The following is a 20,354-nucleotide window of genomic DNA, read 5'->3' on the forward strand; positions in this document are numbered from 1 at the left end:
GTTGGACATATTCATGTATAAATGATTATGTATAAATAACACACTGCACAATTTGACATGTTCTTTGAATACAAAACATTTGTTGGACATATTAATGTATAAATGATTATGTATAAATAACATACTGCACAATTTGACATGTTCTTTGAATACAAAACATTTGTTGGACATATTAATGTATGAATGATTATGTATAAATATCACACTGCACAATTTGACATCTTCTTTGAATACAAAACATTTGTTGGACATATTAATGTATAAATGATTATGTATAAATAACACACTGCACAATTTGACATGTTCTTTGAAAACAAAACATTTGTTGGACATATTAATGTATGAATGATTATGTATAAATAACACACTGCACAATTTGACATGTTCTTTGAATACAAAACATTTGTTGGACATATTAATGTATAAATGATTATGTATAAATAACACACTGCATAATGTGACATGTTCTTTGAATACAAAACATTTGTTGGACATATTAATGTATAAATGATTATGTATAAATAACACACTGCACAATTTGATATGTTCTTTGAATACAAAACATTTGTTGGACATATTAATGTATGAATGATTATGTATAAATATCACACTGCACAATTTGACATGTTCTTTGAATACAAACCATTTGTTGGACATATTAATGTATAAATGATTATGTATAAATAACACACTGCACAATTTGACATGTTCTTTGAATACAAAAAAATTGTTGGACATATTAATGTATGAATGACTATGTATAAATATCACACTGCACAATTTGACATGTTCTTTGAATACAAAAAAATTGTTGGACATATTAATGTATGAATGATTATGTATAAATATCACACTGCACAATTTGACATGTTCTTTGAATACAAAACATTTGTTGGACATATTAATGTATGAATGATTATGTATAAATATCACACTGCACAATTTGACATGTTCTTTGAATACAAAACATTTGTTGGACATATTAATGTATGAATGATAATGTATAAATATCACACTGCACAATTTGACATGTTCTTTGAATACAAAACATTTGTTGGACATATTAATGTATGAATGATTATGTATAAATATCACACTGCACAATTTGACATGTTCTTTGAATACAAAACATTTGTTGGACATATTAATGTGTAAATGATTATGTATAAATAACACACTGCACAATTTGACATGTTCTTTGAATACAAAACATTCGTTGGACATATTAATGTATGAATGATTATGTATAAATATCACACTGCACAATTTTCAAATACGGAGAATGAAATTTGCAAGAACACTGTTTTCGATTCAGCTGCCAGCATCCACAGGTCTGTGGATGTTTCTTTTTGCTAGTGTTTCTTTTGACTATTTGTTTTTGGGAGTCTGGAATGGACCCTTGGTCTGTTGTCTACATATTGCTGAGCAGGTATTTCTTCAAAACACATTGCAACTAATTTGAGAAGTGCTTCTTATATTAATCATTTTTCTTGTCACTCTAGCTGGTTTACCATTGTCTTCTTATCAGCATGGTTCAAATATTCAAATGCTTGTCAGCTCCTCGCAATAACACTCATTAACGATTTCAAAATAACTACTTCTCGTTGCACGCGGTTTGCTTTGGAAAACAGACATTATTCATGCATTCAAACCTGGACCCATCCACCACTTTCACATGACTGCGGGACTAACTGGCAGGACAATTTCTATTTTTGTGTTTTTGAGTTTTTCTCTAGCCAAAAAAAAACAACTTTCGTTCGTCTATCTACTCTTTACTAGATCATTTTGTCATGGTCAATGTACCAACTTACTACACTGGGAGAATGATGGCTATGGTAGCTCTCATCTTCTGCTGCTTAAAAATTCCGTAGACATCTTCTTGATCTGTTTAATGTTTTGTGTTCGAAAAACTAATAACTTTGCATTTAGAAATGTTGAGAGTATTAAACCACTTTCTCAAATCTGACTGAAGTGTAAGACAATCACCCTCCATACTAGCAGACTCAAGTATCTTACTGTCTTCTTTATACATTGAGCAGTGCAAATTTGCATATAGCTCTGGTAGATCATTGACAAATAACAAAACATTAGTAGACCAATCAGCGAGCCTTAAGGAACACCTGAAGGGACCACGCAAGGAGATGCATTGCCATTGACGTGTTTCATTTTGAAGGTATGACATCGTTGGCATAATATCTAGTAGTAAAATAAGCCCATTCACTCATCCAGACCTACAAAGTAAAATGCTCGACCAGGCTAAAGTCAGTACACTTGAATGCCCCCGGACAAGACAGGAAACACTTGTTTTTATTGTTGATGTTCCATGTCAAAGAGTCCACAAAAAAAATTCGCAGCATACTCGTAACATCTGGTGAAGAGAAGGTCTAAAAACAAGGACGAGGAGCGTGGGAAGAGGCGTTATACGTTGAGCTCGTACGTATGCATCAGCCATAGTATCTATATATCGTATTATTGTAGCCACATTTCTTCTGACATCCATAAAATACTGTAACGACATGGAAACTATTCACATCATCAATAATGTACGTCGCCAGCAGTTATGTAATTAATGCAATGACCAGTGATTACCACTGCTTCATGTTTTTGTCTGCTCAACCCTGGTGAGTTATTGTGGAAGCTCTCTCTTATTTTCAGATCCCGTGTTTTTAGAGAATCATCAGCACACACCTTGCCAGATTCCCCCAGTTATCATGTTTGTCTAAGCCTGAACGTGGAAGCATATCAATCCCATCACTCAGAATATATACAATCAAGTTGTGTTGTTCGCCACCACAGGTCGGTAAACCACTTACGATATTTTGGTCTACAGTGGTATTACACATTTGCATCTAAAATTCAACGCCATTAATGTTTACTTGAATTTGCAATCTATTAATCACATTTCACAGAATAAATTGATTTCAACTCCAATATGTATTTGGGACATTATGGTGAGATGAACACTGTGTTTTTTGTTTTTGATTAACTCATCGAAAAGAGGACTAGTTCTGTCACGGATTTGATTTACAACGTTGATTATCTTCGGCATGGAGGCATTTGCATATTCTTATGTCAGGAAAGTAGTCTAACCTAGTTGCTCCTAGTTGATGTTTATGAACTTATATACTGTCACACTAGTTAATTTATTCAGCATAACTTGCTTTATCAATGTTCCTGTTATGTAAATTCAGTAAAGCCCATATAGTGAGTACCGATGGGATGACACGTGTTCGCACAGATGCCAACTTAGTGTCAAATTTAAAAAAAAGCACATAACCTAAACTAAAATATTAAAATGCTTGTTATCAAAATAGTAGTTGTGTCTGTTCATATAACTTGTACAGGTACATGATTTGACTCGATCACAATATCATTTGTGAATTTTAGTTATTCTAGTGTACCAAAACAATTATATAATTCATCTTATTGCAATAAATATTTAACTAAGAAACTGTAACATATGCTCATAAATGCGTTAGTGCACTCACAGTTACCAACTACTTTTGACAATAACACAGAAATTATTCACCAAAAAACAGAATTTTTGACAATTTTGTCACCAAACTGATAGAATTGTATTGTATGCATGTTACAATCAATATAAACACTAATAGTTTTTGATAGCTAATACATTTCGCATGAATAAATTTGCATATATACACTCATAAGAACAGTACACAACACAATCAAGTCAATTAGTTCAGCATTTTTTGAAGAAGTCGCTCACGTACATTTTTGAGCTAATAATTTCATTTTTGTATTGTAACCACTTTAGATGGTTTTTAAATTAGGCTTCTCCGACCATCGCTACACCCACAGTCTTATTATATACTGAAGGAAAGTTTCAACATAAGATTAACTTAAATATAAATACTTAAATACTTAAAGGTTGCAGTATTGTTTAGGATCAACAGCTCACATGTTTATAGATATTATACACATACATTTAATACAGGAATTGTATAAATAGATGTTGTACTAATTGTATTCAGTTGTGGCAAATTTGCATAAAGATATGACATCAAAGTTTTATCATATAAGATTTGTCGACCAGAAGTAGCTTTAACAGCTACCAAAACCCACAAACACACCGATACAGTCAATATACAAACCAATGAATAACCACAGACATATTGGGAAACGTCAGAAACAAAAAACACAGACCTATAAATACTAACTTTCTAGGATCTTTATTAAATAGTAGTAGTAGTATAACTAGATAAATGCAACCATTTTCCTATGGAGACAACACAGATAATACATTGAGGGGCGTTACCTTTCTGATTGTAAATCCTTGATGAATACGAGTTTAAATTACAATAAATGCATTTGACAGGGATATTTTAAAATCACAACAGCAATTGAAACAACTTGCTGCATTATAAGTATGACATCCCTGTCAAATTAATGGTTCTGCTTATTTGACCCCGACTTATTTGGCATGACAGGTCAATTCTATGACGTCTTCCCTAGAAATGCTAGAGGGCGCTATAGCCAAACATGTGTCTTCATTTACACAATTGAAACTTATATATAGGTAAACGATAATGTCTGCATGTCCTGGAAATGAGTGTTCCGTGTATCAATATATAGTACAAGTATGATCAACCATAATATTTGTTATAACTGTAATACACTTCGTTCACAGCTAATAGTTAGTGGTTAAAGAAATCCAATACGATTGCAAGTGTCACATTCCTTGCGGAAAATACGATCATGGCGGCAAAATTATGTGACTATTTACCATTTTACTGCGAATTGAAATTGTAACTACATGAAATAATTGGGGAACTTTATTGACGGACATTAGCATGCGTTCTCCATTAAGAAATACTGCCTGGTTTAACGTCAGTGATATGTGCTAAAGACTTCAATGAATGACTCTTCACCATAGCAACATTATCTAGTTTGACGCTTTGTAGGAATGCAGCCAGAGTGTATTTTACTTTTACTTTATTCAGATTTTAAATATCCCAGAATTCCATAAATGATCAAATTAATGTTAAAATCCCCACATGATAGTAATCAGTGACTAATTATAATAAGTGTACATGCACAATGTAAAATATTTTTAACTCCAACTAAAAATCACAACTCTAGTAAAGAAAGAGAGTAAAGTGGAGAATGTCATTATGTCTGCTTATCCATTAGAGCAGCTGGGGTACAAAACTCACTGTAAAAGCGTTGATATCGAAGATCAGATATAAATGATGGGACATATTGATGAAATAATGTCATAAAATGTGTGTCATAAAAAGAACCAACCAAATACCGATGTTTGGGTTCCTTAGAAATAATTGCGTGAGTCATGACATCAATTACATCATTACAGTTTGGTAAGGTTTGTTTTAACTGCTCTACTAAATACTGCACATGGGAAGTGTAATGTTCTATCCCATATTCTCGTTTGACATCATCTGTCATTCCATCCCATAATTCCTCACATAAACGATGAAATATCTCAGGGTTACTATGACCAATGTTGGTTGCCCTTGCGTATAGCCCAGGTTCTATCATGGATACCTGTGAAATATGAATGAATGTCCTCAATGTAGATGCATCTCGTTACATACTATATGGGCGTTAATAAAAACACATAGCTTTCAAACTTCATATCAAACTTTATTGGTTGAAAAAATATATTTGCATTTTACTAAAATGTATATGATACATGAATATTTCACAGTTGGGGTTTCTATTTATGGTACCTAATTGATAACCAATAATATAACTGTATGCCTCTTTATGTTGACACTAAAAGTTCTATGTAACATTACCTTAACACCCCATGGGTACATTTCATTACGTAATGCATCACTAAAACTTTCCGCTGCATATTTCGTCATACAATACATGCCATTACCGGGTGGAGTCCATCTCCCAACCATACTCGTAACATTAATTATACGTCCTATTCACATAAACAATATACTAATATGATATGATATACTATATTGACAGTATTATATGTTATATTCATATCATCTAATGTACGCATTAGACATTATTTGGACGGAATGTGTGGCTCATTCAAAACTAAAAAAATAAGACAAACGTTCTCTTCCCACAAAAGACTCGATTTTCGTATAAAAATTTCCATATTAGTTTCATCGTTGAACCACAAATTTGTAAATACTTATCATAAGTACAAGTGTTTTTAATCAACTCAAAGGAAATGGACGTAATACCTTTAGCTCTTCTTACAAGTGGTAAAAATGTTTGAGTAATTCTAACCATACCATACAAGTTAACTTCGGCCAATCGTTTATGTACTTCTACCTTCCCCCATTCCAGTTCACCCCATGTCCATATGCCAGCATTATTCACGACTGCCCAGATCCCTGAACAAATATATAATGTCAATATGTGAACCGGATATACTGACTACAGTCACACAGCAAAGCACACGTAATACCAAATTATTGGAATGTGAGAACAACTACAAAACCATACAATGGTAATACCAAACCATTATGGCATGTGGAGAGCCACAAAACTGCAGTAACCACGATGGGGTTTGTAGAAAAAAAATCAAAAATCCTTGTGAAAGCGACTACAAAAACGAGTAGAACTCACCAAATAAGTGGTATAACATAGTAAACATACTCTTAATCTGAAAATACTCATACTCGTACGTTTACTATCAGTAACCTCACCTTCTTCCAGTTTTAGAATATGCTCTTCTACCACCTTCCTTGATATTCTTACTGATTCGTCACTAGTGACGTCAACCTGAACTATTCTTAATCTATCTGAACAGTGTGAGATTAACGACAATGCCCCTTCACCATCTGTTATAGAAACACATTCGTATGACTGTTACCCCTTGGTAGTATACATATTAGTTATGAAAATATTTATGATATAACTTACATGATGTCAACTGTGAGGAAATATCGATGTCATCAATGTTATGGTATATATTACTTGATACATTACATCAAATATGTTATCACGTCATATTAATTATATTCATAATACTTATAAGATGAACAGCGAGCACGTGTACACAATCAGTGTAATGGGAGATAAACCATGGTTTCACTGGTTAGAATTTAAAACTTTAAAGCAGCTGACCTGAAAACGTGTTGTTAAGAGGGTGGGGATATTTTAGCAGGTCATCACTTCTAAGTGGTTATCGTCAACAGATGGTGGAAGTGAATGAAGAATGAATTGTTGGTGAGGGAAATCATGTTTCCTTGCATAGAGCAGAAATACTAGGTGAATGCACTTTTAATGCGCTAGATGAGGCCTTTCAAGTAAAACATGGTCTAGCCCTATCAGGGGTTGGAGGAAAACTATAAAATATACGTCTATATTGCCCATTCAATATATAATATTGTGTCACTAAGTTTTTTAATGGTCTGTTATTCATTATTGAAAAAAACGTTTTTTTCCAATACAGCTTGACACTGTCAGTGGTTTAATTAAATAATCTGAGCTATATTTCAATATTTCTAGACAATATCCTTCATATCCAGATGCTTTGTCTAGGTTTTAGCTTACTAATTTTAATACTATTGAATACTATTTAATGCTATTTTAACTTCGTTTTCTGTTATCTCTTGTTTACCTCACCTGAATTATATTTGAGTTCTATATTTCCTAAGGATTTAACTGTTGATGATATTTTATTGTGTAAGCATTATTACTTAATTGTTTATAGTTTTTATTCCAGGCTTCAGGTGAAATTGGATTTGATTTCTTACTAGATTCTATAAGTTGATTATCTGCCAGAATTGTTTTGAGTTTGTATTTTTAACAATTAGGTTATGTTCTGTATTTTTTGTTCTTAACCATTTTTTTTGTATTTTCGATACCCTACGTATCAAAAGAGTATTTTCTAAATAATTCTACTGTGTTAGATATGTCATGAATTTACGCGTATCTGTTAATCGACTTAATTAGCTGATTGTTAGCGAATTGCTGTGTTATGTCTGTCATCGTTTAGGCCTATTTGAAGTTTTGGACGGAACTTGGCTCAGTGATTTGGAACTAATTACGAGATAACCGTAGCTATTCGGCCTATTAATTCTGACAGTTGGTATTCGTAGTTATTATTGTAGTGAACGATTAATCAAAAGATATGACGTGTTCAGTACTTAGTGTGATTGGCTTTATGATTGACGGTTACGCCCTAGAGTCTTTTTACTGCTTTGTAATTGGTTAGAGTTTTGAAAATGAATACAGAGAGTTTGAGTTGGTCTTGACGAGTACTCCACGAGAGACGCAGTCTAAGTCTAGTCCTGGAGAGCCTTGGGGCGAGTGTTGGCGCAGTCTAAGAGAGTCTTGGGTCAGCCTTGCGATAGTCTTGGGGATTTTTCCCCAGGGCGCTGTGTCTTATAGAGTGCTCAATTGACCGACTAAGACGAGAGCTGAAACGTATTTCGTTGTGTGTGTCTTATTTGACGGTTAAGTTAAAGTGACTTTCCCGATCCCATACCTCAAGGGGACGTGACATAAAGACGAGACGAGATTCCCCCCTGACACGTGTGGAGAACCCCGAGGAGAAGAATTCCCCCCTGATAGATAGGCCTTTTTGAGAATTATGCATTCTCTATCATACCATTTCTTCTTATGTTTCTTCTCAGTTTTTCTATTTGTCCTTCTTCTTTTGAATACATGGTAGACTGAATGACCAGTAATTAGGTTAAAATCAGTTACTGCCTCACTATTTATTAAGATTTGATTTTTTTCTTCCTTGTTTTTATGCTAGCTTATCTTGATATTCAAAACTGATAATTTGTCCTATGTGAAGATCTTAGTTTCATTATTTAAATAACTAATATTATTTGTTTTGATCCATTAAATTCATTTACTATAATCATGCAAAATATTGGACAGTGATCCGACGTATCAGTAAAACCATGCGCTTTGAAATATTTACTATTTTTTAACTACGTCTTTAGAAGTTAATGCACAATCTACTGTACTCACACCGTAACAATTATAATTGCATTCAGTATTGTAAAAACAGTTACACATAAAGCTATATCATGACAGTTGAATCACTATCTGTGTGTATTTTTATAATGATATTATTCAGATATTAATATGAGAATGATGTAAATGAATCATTGCAATAATCATAAGTAAATCAGTTCTACTATTCGTATTACTGAGAATCATAATGTTCCCACATTTGGATAATTTACATACAAAAAGACATTCTGGCCTGGTTCGCGTATAGTTTTTTTAGATTTTTTAAGTGAGTCTATTGTATATGATTTACTTAGTAACATGCATGTTATAAAATGCAAAAGTGCATATCGTTGTTGACATGCAAAATATTTGCGGCTGTTATTTACCAATATCAAATTACCTATTACGTACAGAATAGAAATTGATTTGTATATCACATAATGTGAGTTATGAAGAGTGTAGTTCATTACGGATATACAATTATACTGGGTGAAGTGGTCGTTGACCTTTATGTTTTCTTTACGAACACACTCGATAAGTTATTTGAATGGCAGAACGTTGGCTTCTGGGGGAGGAGCTACAAATGTGTTGAGCCAATAGCCTTTTTCAGTTTGTATTGAAAATGTATTGAAAATGTATTGTATTGAAATTGATGTTTTCTAAATATTGCTATTCACGAAAACCCCGATAAGCATCATATATGAAATAATAAATACCAACAACAAGAATGCCATACTCACCCCCTAAAAGGCATCCTGCAAAAACAACCATTCCGATACTATCCAACCTTTTTGCCAACTCATGTCCAAATCCAGTATCACATCCAGTGATAAATACTATTTTTCCTTCAATAGATACCTTACCACTCCTCAAAAGTTTCAGAATTAGACAACATATAGTTGTGACACCGGCGATGACACATATCACGTACATACAGACAGTGAAGTTACTTACAAACTGTATCGCTAATAGTACAATTATCGCAATAAACCCCCCAAAAAATACACACACTTCCTTCGACATAATGTCTTTATGATAAGCTAGCTAACTGAGCAATGAGGTCTATACAGATATGGTAGTGACACGTCACCGAACAAACAGACTACAGACTGGTAAAACACGTCATTCACGAATAAACAAACTTTAATCCGCCAACATGTGTTACCATTCACCCAGTTATTTATATCAAAAAATAATGGATTATGGGATACCCCCACATATGTCTCTCTGTTCATTCAACCAATTGTTACAATAAATGGCATTTTAGTGAATGATTACAAACGTGTTTTGGTAATGAAAGTGTAGTTTTACCTTGTATGCATTTCATATATAATATACACTGATTTAATGAAAAAGGTTGTATGGTATATTATATTCACTTGTCATAACACAAAGAATTATCTCTGAGCACTAGATGAAAGCACTATGTTGTATGACCTTTTGAAGTGATTAACACTGACATTAGCATTACATACAATCACAAGAACATAGTAGAAAATTAGAAAACAGGTGCGAAGTGATTTGTATTAGAGAATTCACGGATGTGACTGATACACATAACAAGAAATATATATGCTAATAAAACCAATATATATATTCGCCAATGTTTAGCATTTTGACAGTGCTGTAATATTCCAAAAAACTGCCAATAATATCTCAAAATACACACTCATTTAACTGTGACCAATTAAACTAGCAATTCACATAAAGGAAACAACATGGTATCTCTTAGTAGTAACCAACCAGTCGATGGATATCAATAACATCTAGATCGTGAAAGATATTTGAGCTAATGATAATTAAAGGTGTTTTTCAAACTCCCATTATCTGTTCTAAAGTAATACTTAACCGCCAAAATCCATGAAAATGTATGAGTTGAGCGAAAAGATAAAATCTAAATTGGTACTTCAACACGATATCACTAGAACTCAAGGCAACATAAAATAATCAAATAATCTTAATGTTTACAGAATAGAACAAAAGACAAAGATACATAGGACAAAATCAAGCTGAAATGTGGGAATTCATTTCTGCCGATCTTGGATCTGACCGTTATAACGAACCTATAAGCTGTCTAATTCCCACAGCCCATTATCGTGAAATGCAATAAATAAAAAGAAAAACTTAGTAAGAAAGCAAGTTTGCAAATACTGAAGATCTCCCCCATCAAGTGCGAGAGAAGAGAGAGAAATGAAAACTCTGACCATTCCACGCGGCGTTAAAATGAGATGGGAAAGTGGTCAGTATATAGTACAATAAGCTTATCATAAACATGACAATATTTATCTTTAGCAGTTTAAAGATATGGGTGTGGTTACGGCCCTCATCGGAAAGTATGAAAACGAAAGAATTGTGTTCAGTGTACGGAAAATCTTCCTGATTTCCAAAAAAAGATGCATTTGTTATTGGTTCCGATAGTAATGATGAAACTTGTCAAAGTAGATGGTAGTCGGGGTTATTTCACTATTTGTACTAAAGATTATATTTGCAGTGTTATTGATTATGTATTAATGAATTTGGATAATTACTTAATAAATTAACATTACTCAGTTTTCTTCAGTGTAAATGTTCCTATTTGCATACATAACAATATTAGTCCAGCGGTAGATGCACTATTAAGAAGTAAACAGTACACAGGGAATGAATAATACAGAAATTATAAGCACGTAATATTTTTGCTGCAGCTTCTTATTTGCTGGGCATAATTTACCTCTGGAAAACACAATACATTATCAAACAATTATAATAGGTTTATTAGAAATGTTCACAGTATGAACAAAATAGTGAAACGTTCAGTTGATAGATGATATTTCATATTAAAATCTATTATAGAAAAATACATGTTCTGCACATCAAGCTGTACTGTGTATTGAAAAAGCGTGAATCATTGTTTACGTTTAAGTTATTTACAGTTGGGTTAATTGATGATATATGTTTGTTGAGCTTCTTAACCATTGGCCTGCGAATCAATTAGCTATCCACGCCATTAAATAGAAACTTAAAACGTTATGGTGACCAGCCATGCAGCAAAGTGAGCAAATGGTGTTTTTTATACATTATAGATGAAACATAGTTTATGAGAACTCTTATCTGGGAAGTTTACTGTCCGGTTATAAGGAACATAACTGGAAACATACGGCACAGGCAACGGCAATGTGCCAAGTTGTTGCCATGTAAGTTAAACTAGTGTAAAACGTATAACATTTATTTTAAAACAACACATTGTGGGTTTTTTGTTTTGGAAATTAATGAAACAATAACTACAACGTTACCCCAGGCGTCGCTGTTGTTGACAAGATATGCTGACATCTGAAAGCAAGCCGAATGAACTGTTGATGATGAGGTATGTGGTCATCTGTAGGCAAGTCGACTTAACTGCTGATGTCGAGGTATGATGACAACTTTCACGGCAAGCCAACTGAATTGTTGGTGATTGGGTATAATGACATCTGTAGGCTCCCCGACTAAACTGTTGCCGATAGTAACAAGGGGCACTAATACTAATATATAGTATACTAATACATCCTACTAAAATGAATATCACACTACCGGGTACATTATTTTTAAAAGTTGTGTTGAAGTCATAGTTTTGGTGCTTTGTCTTGAAATGGCGCCAATATGAATTGATCTGCTAAATAGATATACTTGATTGTGCTGATGCTGCACGTTATACACGATTTTTTCATTGAAATGTAGCCTAGCCAGTGTTAGCATGCATGTATTTTCTGTTGATAAATGAATTAATATATTTTTTAGAATAAGTCTGCTGTTGCTGACGACAAGCGAATGACGCCCAGACGAGTCTGACTGAAGTCACACGTGTTCGTAATATTGCTAAGATGTTGTGTTTTGTTTATGCATATAAAGGCAGGACTTGAAATTCACAGAGGCATCAAAAACCATTGCCTTGATTTATAGATTTAGGTCTTCAATATGGGTGCTCTCTTTATTGATGTGTACACATGAATACATCATTAGATATTTTACATCAAATAGTGTTCTCTCATCAATGTAAAAGTACATGTTTCAGAGCTTGTATAAGAATTTCCTGGCGGGATGATCGTTGACAGTCGATGTTTGACTGACCATGTATGTATATACAAGTTAATGAATCACTTATATTATGGACCACGACAATGTGTCACATGTTCTAAACGTTTCTTTTCAAATGATTTAAATTTTGTTTTGACAAATATGAAGTTTGTTGTGACTGTGACATCAGAAATTGCGTTACCTAAAACAGAAAGTTTGAATTTACTGTGACACCTTAATTGATGACATATTCATCGTAATCATGAGAATGAAGCTGTTATTATTGCAATTATTATTTCTATGATAAATTATTATTTGACACAGACAAATTTAATGGTGCCAGTAATATACATTTATTTCAGCAAGCTACGATGAATATAATAAGATTGCAATAGTGGTTAAAGATCCTAACCATTTAAAATGACTTGTCAATATGTCCAGCTGTTTGGTTGAGTCCATATACGATAATGAGAGAATTTTATCCTATGTAAAATGTTACATAAAAATGTTGAGTGCGCAATGTTCTCTGTATATGACAGTGCTTGAATCTAGCTACACCTTCCAATTGAAATGGTGTGACAGGTGACAATTTATAGTGGGTGTTCTAAGAGAGTCCAAGACAAATAAGAAACTCAAGGATTGTGTTGAGATTGGTGTCAGAGAGAGTGGTAATTCCATTAAAATCACCATCTTCAATGGTGACATAATCGTGCAGAGAGCGACATTCTGGATTATCATTCATACAGATGCCAGAGTGGGTCCTCTTATCATCCAGTGACATTTGAAAACCACCCATGTTGGCCCACTACATATTGGATAATTCTAGGTGGATATAAATATAAACGAGTTGGATGACAGGTACAGTCTTGCATTAACACTAAATAGTTTAGGCCTTTTTCACACATGCAGACGTTTTCAAGTTCTGGGTTGTAACCAACACACCTATACAGTTCCGGCCACAACTGGATTCCCTTCAAGTACCTGCACTCCAAGTTTATCTTAATGTGACAGCAGCGAGTCAGTATTTTAAGGAGAAATGATTACTATAATGCCTTGTAACAGAGACTTGTCTCTTGCAGCTGATAATTAACTCCTTCCATTTGATTACGTATAGTAATAGGTATGAGTATTGTTTTCTGATATACTTTATGGTCTATTTAGGTGAACTGCAAACTTTAACAGACACTGGCTGTTTGGGTGAACAGTAGGTATGCAACCTTCAGATTTAGAGCCACAATGAAGTTATTCGACCTGACATAGTCTGATGTAGTGTAGTGTGACGATCTGTAGGCCAACAAATTGATTCTCAAGTCCTCTGATTCCTGTGGTCATTTTAACATATAACGGTACTTGAAGGGAATCCCTTAACTAAACTCCGGTGCTCTAATCATAAGTTACACATTGAGACCGGTAGATATTATGGAACTCCAGTGGAAAATAGAACCTGCCAAATATGTATAGATGCTGTTGAAGATGAAACTCATTTTCTGGTAGTATGTCCAGCATATATTCGAAAACCGCTTTTTGATCAAATTAACCGCATTGAACCACAATTCGAGTTCCTTTCGCCTATCCGTAAACTTACATATATTTTTTCTCAGGATAACCATGAAATCATCCAAAGTATTGCAAGATTTGTATACACAGCTTTTCAGATTAGATATAATTTGTTAGTGTGAGTTCTCCAATAGATGAGTTGTATATGTGTGTGTATGTGTGTATATATATATAATACCTTATTTTTATTGAGGCGATTAAAGTCACGCCTGTAACTTTCGCATTGTAACCTGTTCTCCCAGGTTAGTGGGGTATATTTCTTTAGAGAAATGGAAATAAAATAATAATAATAATAATATAAAGTGCGCATGTGTGAACAGTGAACAATTTCGTGCTCTTGAGATTTTCACGGGAAAACTACCTCAAATTCGTTATACTATATCATTATCCACTAAAGAATGAAGTGCGACGACTGTAATATAAAACGGGGAGTGCATTTGTGCCACGGAGATTTGCAATTGTGTGAAAAATGCAAAAAGAAACGTTTCCAGCACGATGGTCACTCGGCAATGACAGGCACGGCGGTGAATACCACTGCAATAGATGATGGTAACAACAGTGAAGCCAATATACTAACAATTCTACAGGTAATACGTGGAATTAATGAAAAGTTGGAGAAAATGGGTGCCTTGGAGGCAAAACTTGAAAAGGTAGAAACATCTATGCAATTTATTAACGCTTTGTTTGAAGAAAACAGAAAGAAATTAGAGGAGGTGCAGGCTGCTAATCAATTACTTGTGGAAGAGAACAGAGTCCTGAAATACAGAGTCTCGGATTTAGAATGTAATCATAACGAATTAGATCAGTATATAAGAAGAGAAAACATTGTCATTAGTGGTGTGCCACAAACAGAAAGTGAAAATACAGATGCAATAGCTCTGAAAATCGCTCAGATCGCGGACAAAAACATCACCATGTCGGACATAGATGACACGCATCGTATCGGAAAACGAAAGCCGTCGGTTGGTCAGCGTTACAATTCCCCCTCTCAAATTATTGTCAGGTTCACAAGTAGAAGAGCTCGCGATGCTGTGTACAAGGCCAGCAAAAACCTGTCAACCGTTAAAACATCGAGTCTCGGTTACGAAGTTACAAATGATATATATATAAATGAGAACTTAACGCCTATTGGAAAAGCTTTATTTACTAAGGTAAACACCAAAAGGAAACAGTGTGGCTGGAAATTTCTATGGACACATTATGGCAAAATTTTAACAAAGAAAGACGAGAATCCACCAGTTGTCTACATTCCAAACGAAGACAGTATTTGCAAATATGTTAATGTGACTGTTTGCAGCGTGAAAAGCTGAATTATTCATGGATCCTGACGTAACAGACTCATTGCTATCCAGTAATTACAACTGTGAATCTTATTCAATCGAGCAATTTAACAACAGTGAGTCATTGTCAGTAAATTCCTTTTCTGCCTTACATTTGAATGTTAGATCCATGAGTGCACATATTGACGACCTTTCAACTCTTTTACACCTTTTGAAAATGAAATTTTCAGTCATTGGTCTCAGTGAGACGTGGTTGCACAGTAATTCTGACACCTTAATCTATAATCTGCCATCTTACAATTTTATTTCAAATTGCCGCATATCTACTTCAGGAGGTGGTGTTGGTCTCTGTATACACGAATCATTGCCTTATACTGTTATTGACTCAGTTATTCTAAGTCATTGTGAGTGTTTATTTGTTGTAACTACATTGGACAACAAACAAGTTATAATAGGTGTAATTTACCGTAAGCCCAATACCTCTGTGCAAAATTTCCTTGATAGTTTTGAGCATTGTCTTGAAACTTTTTGTGCCAATAAAAAATGTATTTTTCTTGGTGATGTCAACATTGATGTTGCTAGCAGCAATAATGCGCATGCTGCCTATGACACAGTTCTCAATGCCAATAATTTTCAACAAATTATACACTCTCCAACTAGAGTAACCGAATCAACATCTACAACAATAGATCACTGTCTTATGATTTTTTTTGATTATTTTATTGAAGCCGGTACCCTAGAGGCGGATCTTAGTGATCATTTTCCAATTTTTGCTGTTTTTAAAAATTTACATCATATATTTAACACAAATCCAACAAATAGTTACAAACATGACTTTTCTTTGTTTAATCCTGAATCATTCAAAGCGGATGTTGCAAAAATGTCATGGATGTCAATTTATGAAATATCAGATCCAAATTTGGCCTACGGCGTCTTTTACAAACTGTTTAATAACATTGTCTCTAAACATGTCCCAAGGATTAAAACTCGTTTTTCGCCCAAATCACTCAAAAAGCACTGGATTACTAAGGGACTGCTTGTCTCCATTAAAAATAAACACAAACTATTTTCTAAAACAAAACGACATTCTGTCAGCTCAACAGTACATAATCAGTATAAAAAGTACCGTAATATTCTCTGTAAACTGTTGAAAGCTGCCAAAAAGTCGTATTTTCCTGACAGATTTTGCACCTCCGCTGGCAATAATAATAAAACATGGCAGGCCATTAATGAAATAATGAATGGAAACATGTGCAAAGCTGAGACCCATCAAAAATTAAAATCAACCACCAAACCAGATGAATTTGTTACAAACGGTAAGGATATTGCACATTTGTTTAATTCTTATTTTGTTAACATTGGGCCAAAGCTTGCTTCGGAGATTACCTGTAACACCAATTTTAATGACTACCTTGGCAACAGACAATCAGAGTCATTTTTCATTCGCCCTGTCTGTGCACACGATGTCTTAAATGAAATTGACAAATTTGACATTCGTAAATCCATTGGTTATGACGGTATTCACCCACAACTTGTGAAAGTGGCTGCTGAATATATTGCCGAACCAATCGCCTATATTATAAATTGTTCCTTGTCGAAAGGTGTATTCCCTGACAAACTGAAAAAAGCACGGGTGACTCCCATTTTCAAGAAAGGGTGTGCTTATGAAGTTGGAAACTACAGGCCGATTTCCGTTTTACCTGTCTTCAGCAAACTATTCGAATCATTCGCCAATAAACAGTTGTGTGGCTTTATGGACAAATTTAAAATTCTTTCAGAAAATCAGTACGGGTTCCGAAAGCAATATAGCACTAAACTCGCCTTAGCTGATCTCACAGCTGAAATCTCAAAAAGAATTGATGAAGGTTTTGTCACACTTGGTGCTTTTATAGACTTGAGAAAAGCTTTCGATACCATTGATCACAGTATTTTGCTAGCTAAGCTACAACAATATGGGATTAGAGGGTCAACTTTGAACTGGTTTAAAACTTTTTTGGACGGTCGGCAACAATATGTCATTATTAAAAATAATGATTCTGACTGTGAAACTATTTTCACAGGGGTACCACAAGGGTCAATCGTAGGCCCTCTTCTTTTTTTAGTTTATATTAATGACATTTCTAGATCATCCCCCTTTTTTCATTCAGACTATTTGCTGATGACACCAGTCTATTTTATTCCGTAAAAGACCGTTCTGTAAACCTTCACAACACTCAATATTGAATGAAATAAACTTGCTACCTGGTGTAAATCAAATAAATTAACTATAAACATTGACAAAACAAATTTCATGATTTTTCAGATAGCTCAAAGAAAAACAACTATTGAGGGCGTATTGTCAATTGATGATTTGTCATTAAGAATGGTGTCGTCAGCTGTTTATTTAGGTGTCACGCTTGACTCAACACTTTGTTGGAGACCCCATATCAATAACATTGTTAAAAAAAATCAGTAAAACAATTGGGATAATCTCATACTTGAGGCATTATTTACCAAAATCCATTATGATATTACTTTACAACACGTTGATTCTCCCACACATTGATTATTGTATAGAAATATGGGGACACACTTTTAGCACATATATTGATCCAATTTTTAAATTACAAAAAAAAGTTTGTCAGATTAATTTTTTTCTCTCATTTCCGAGCAAGTACCACACCACTTTTCCTGCAACTTGGCATTCTTGATGTGTATAAATTATGTAAGTACAATTTGAAAAATGGCCGCCATGCACACTCTCTGGATCATTACGCCTTATCAATATCACATCCATACCATACACGATCAGTAACCTCCGAGAAACTTGTCACACCACAAATTAATTTAAGTTCAACTAAGAAAAGTCTGACATTTTCTCTTGTAAAACATTGGAATGAGCTCCCAACTTCGTTAAAAACATTAACTTTACGAAACTCGTTCAAAACGGCATTAAAAAAATATCTTTTAACTAATGTATAAATACTTGCATTATTGCAGTATATGTATTAGTATTGTCTATTTTTGTTTTCTTCATTATTATTATTTATGAGAGTTTGTAGTCTCTTTACTTACTTATGTATTTATTTATTTTTAACTTAACAATATAATTTGTTTTGTGTATCACTATTCACAACAACGTACATTTTAACAGTTGAGTATGGTTTTGGGGCCAGGGACTAGATTAGTTCTGCTAGAACTACCACTCTGGTCCCCACCAGGAAAAATATATATATTTAATATTCATTCAGATAAAGTTCCCTGTACAATTGTCTCTTTTTTTTCTGGTGAAATAAATCTATTCTATTCTAACTGTCCCTGATTATACTGATGTTGTCTGAGGGGTGCTGGCTAAGCTAGAATGATTGTGGAATGCCAGGTGTTGTAACAGTAAATGATGTGGCTTCTTCTTGAAAGTATCTGAGACAAATAGCCACAAAGCAGTGAATTCTGATTTGTTGGTGTCAATTTCATCAGAGGTGTACCCACATGAAATCTATGCCACACTGTACAAAACTCAAACTGGATGTGAACACCAGATTCATACAAATGCTGGATGTAAATACTGGCATGGATCACTTATAAAAAGTTTTACCACAACATTGCAGTAATGCATAATATGTGACAATATGGAAACCAACCAAGGTTTGACTGAATCTGTAACAAAGTGACGCCGACAACCCCTGTGAGCTTTCCACAAAAATGGGTGACAATGACATTCTACTGAATTGCCATCGATATATTTGTAATAAAAGGACACAGTAAATGTGTATGCATTTCCATAATTTTAAATATAACCACATGGTGGGAAATAGCCATGCACCTTCGGACTTGACACCCATGTTTTCCAAGAGATCAAGGTCAATGAATTTAATTTGACAATACATCTCAAAAGAAAACCTGAAAGACCTGGTGAGATTTTAAGGTCAATGTCACCAAAATGATTTGGCCATACATAACTATAAGGCTTAAATTGTGGCTCAGATTATTGATATTGAAAATTTTTTACACTGGTGTTTAGTTGTAAACTGGGACACTTCTGTCATGTTTATTTGAAAATGTATAAAAGATTGAATTAGATTTACAAAATCAACATGCAACCATGTCACCCATCCAATACATTATCAAAGAGATGATAAACCCATCGTTTCATATTGATTATAATATTATAGCATTATCAATACAAGTGGATTTTATGATTGCTGCAGACTATTTGTGATAATGTATCAATCACCTGTATCATGAATATGAATACAATGTTCTTTATGGAAATGAATAAAAAGAAGAGAAATTTTGTGGTATTTAATACTAATATCAGCATCAAATAAAATGATCTATTGACAATAACAACAAATTTCAATATCAAAATCAGACAATTTTGTGAAGACATTGCCACCTGCTCTGTACACTGCATTTGGTTACGGCATTCCATGCATGCTTCTAGATTCTGTAACTGATGCTACTGTCCTGGTGGCTTCCTGGTGGCTTCCTGGTGGCTTCCTGGTGGCTTCCTGGCTGGCTTGCCTGATCACATTGATAAACTAAGGTTAACGAAATAGGAAACAAGTATTTGTTATGCTTTTT

At 34.0% G+C, this 20,354-nt stretch overlaps 1 protein-coding gene across 1 annotated transcript; it reads right to left on the reverse strand.

Moving 5' to 3' along the window:
* Nucleotides 1-4,167: 4,167 nt before the first annotated feature.
* LOC100373240 (D-beta-hydroxybutyrate dehydrogenase, mitochondrial-like) lies at nucleotides 4,168-10,041 on the reverse strand. Its single transcript, XM_002741272.4, has 5 exons — nucleotides 9,663-10,041; nucleotides 6,657-6,791; nucleotides 6,189-6,341; nucleotides 5,778-5,911; nucleotides 4,168-5,523 (listed from the first exon to the last, which is right to left on the reverse strand). Exons 1-5 carry the CDS (start codon nucleotides 9,943-9,945, stop codon nucleotides 5,131-5,133), a joined length of 1,098 nt encoding a protein of 365 aa, XP_002741318.3. The 5' UTR covers nucleotides 9,946-10,041; the 3' UTR covers nucleotides 4,168-5,130.
* Between the last annotated feature and the right edge of the window lie 10,313 nt (nucleotides 10,042-20,354).

This window comes from Saccoglossus kowalevskii, chromosome 1 (genome assembly GCF_978046115.1).
Source record: "Saccoglossus kowalevskii chromosome 1, keSacKowa6.1, whole genome shotgun sequence".
Taxonomy (NCBI): domain Eukaryota; kingdom Metazoa; phylum Hemichordata; class Enteropneusta; family Harrimaniidae; genus Saccoglossus; species Saccoglossus kowalevskii.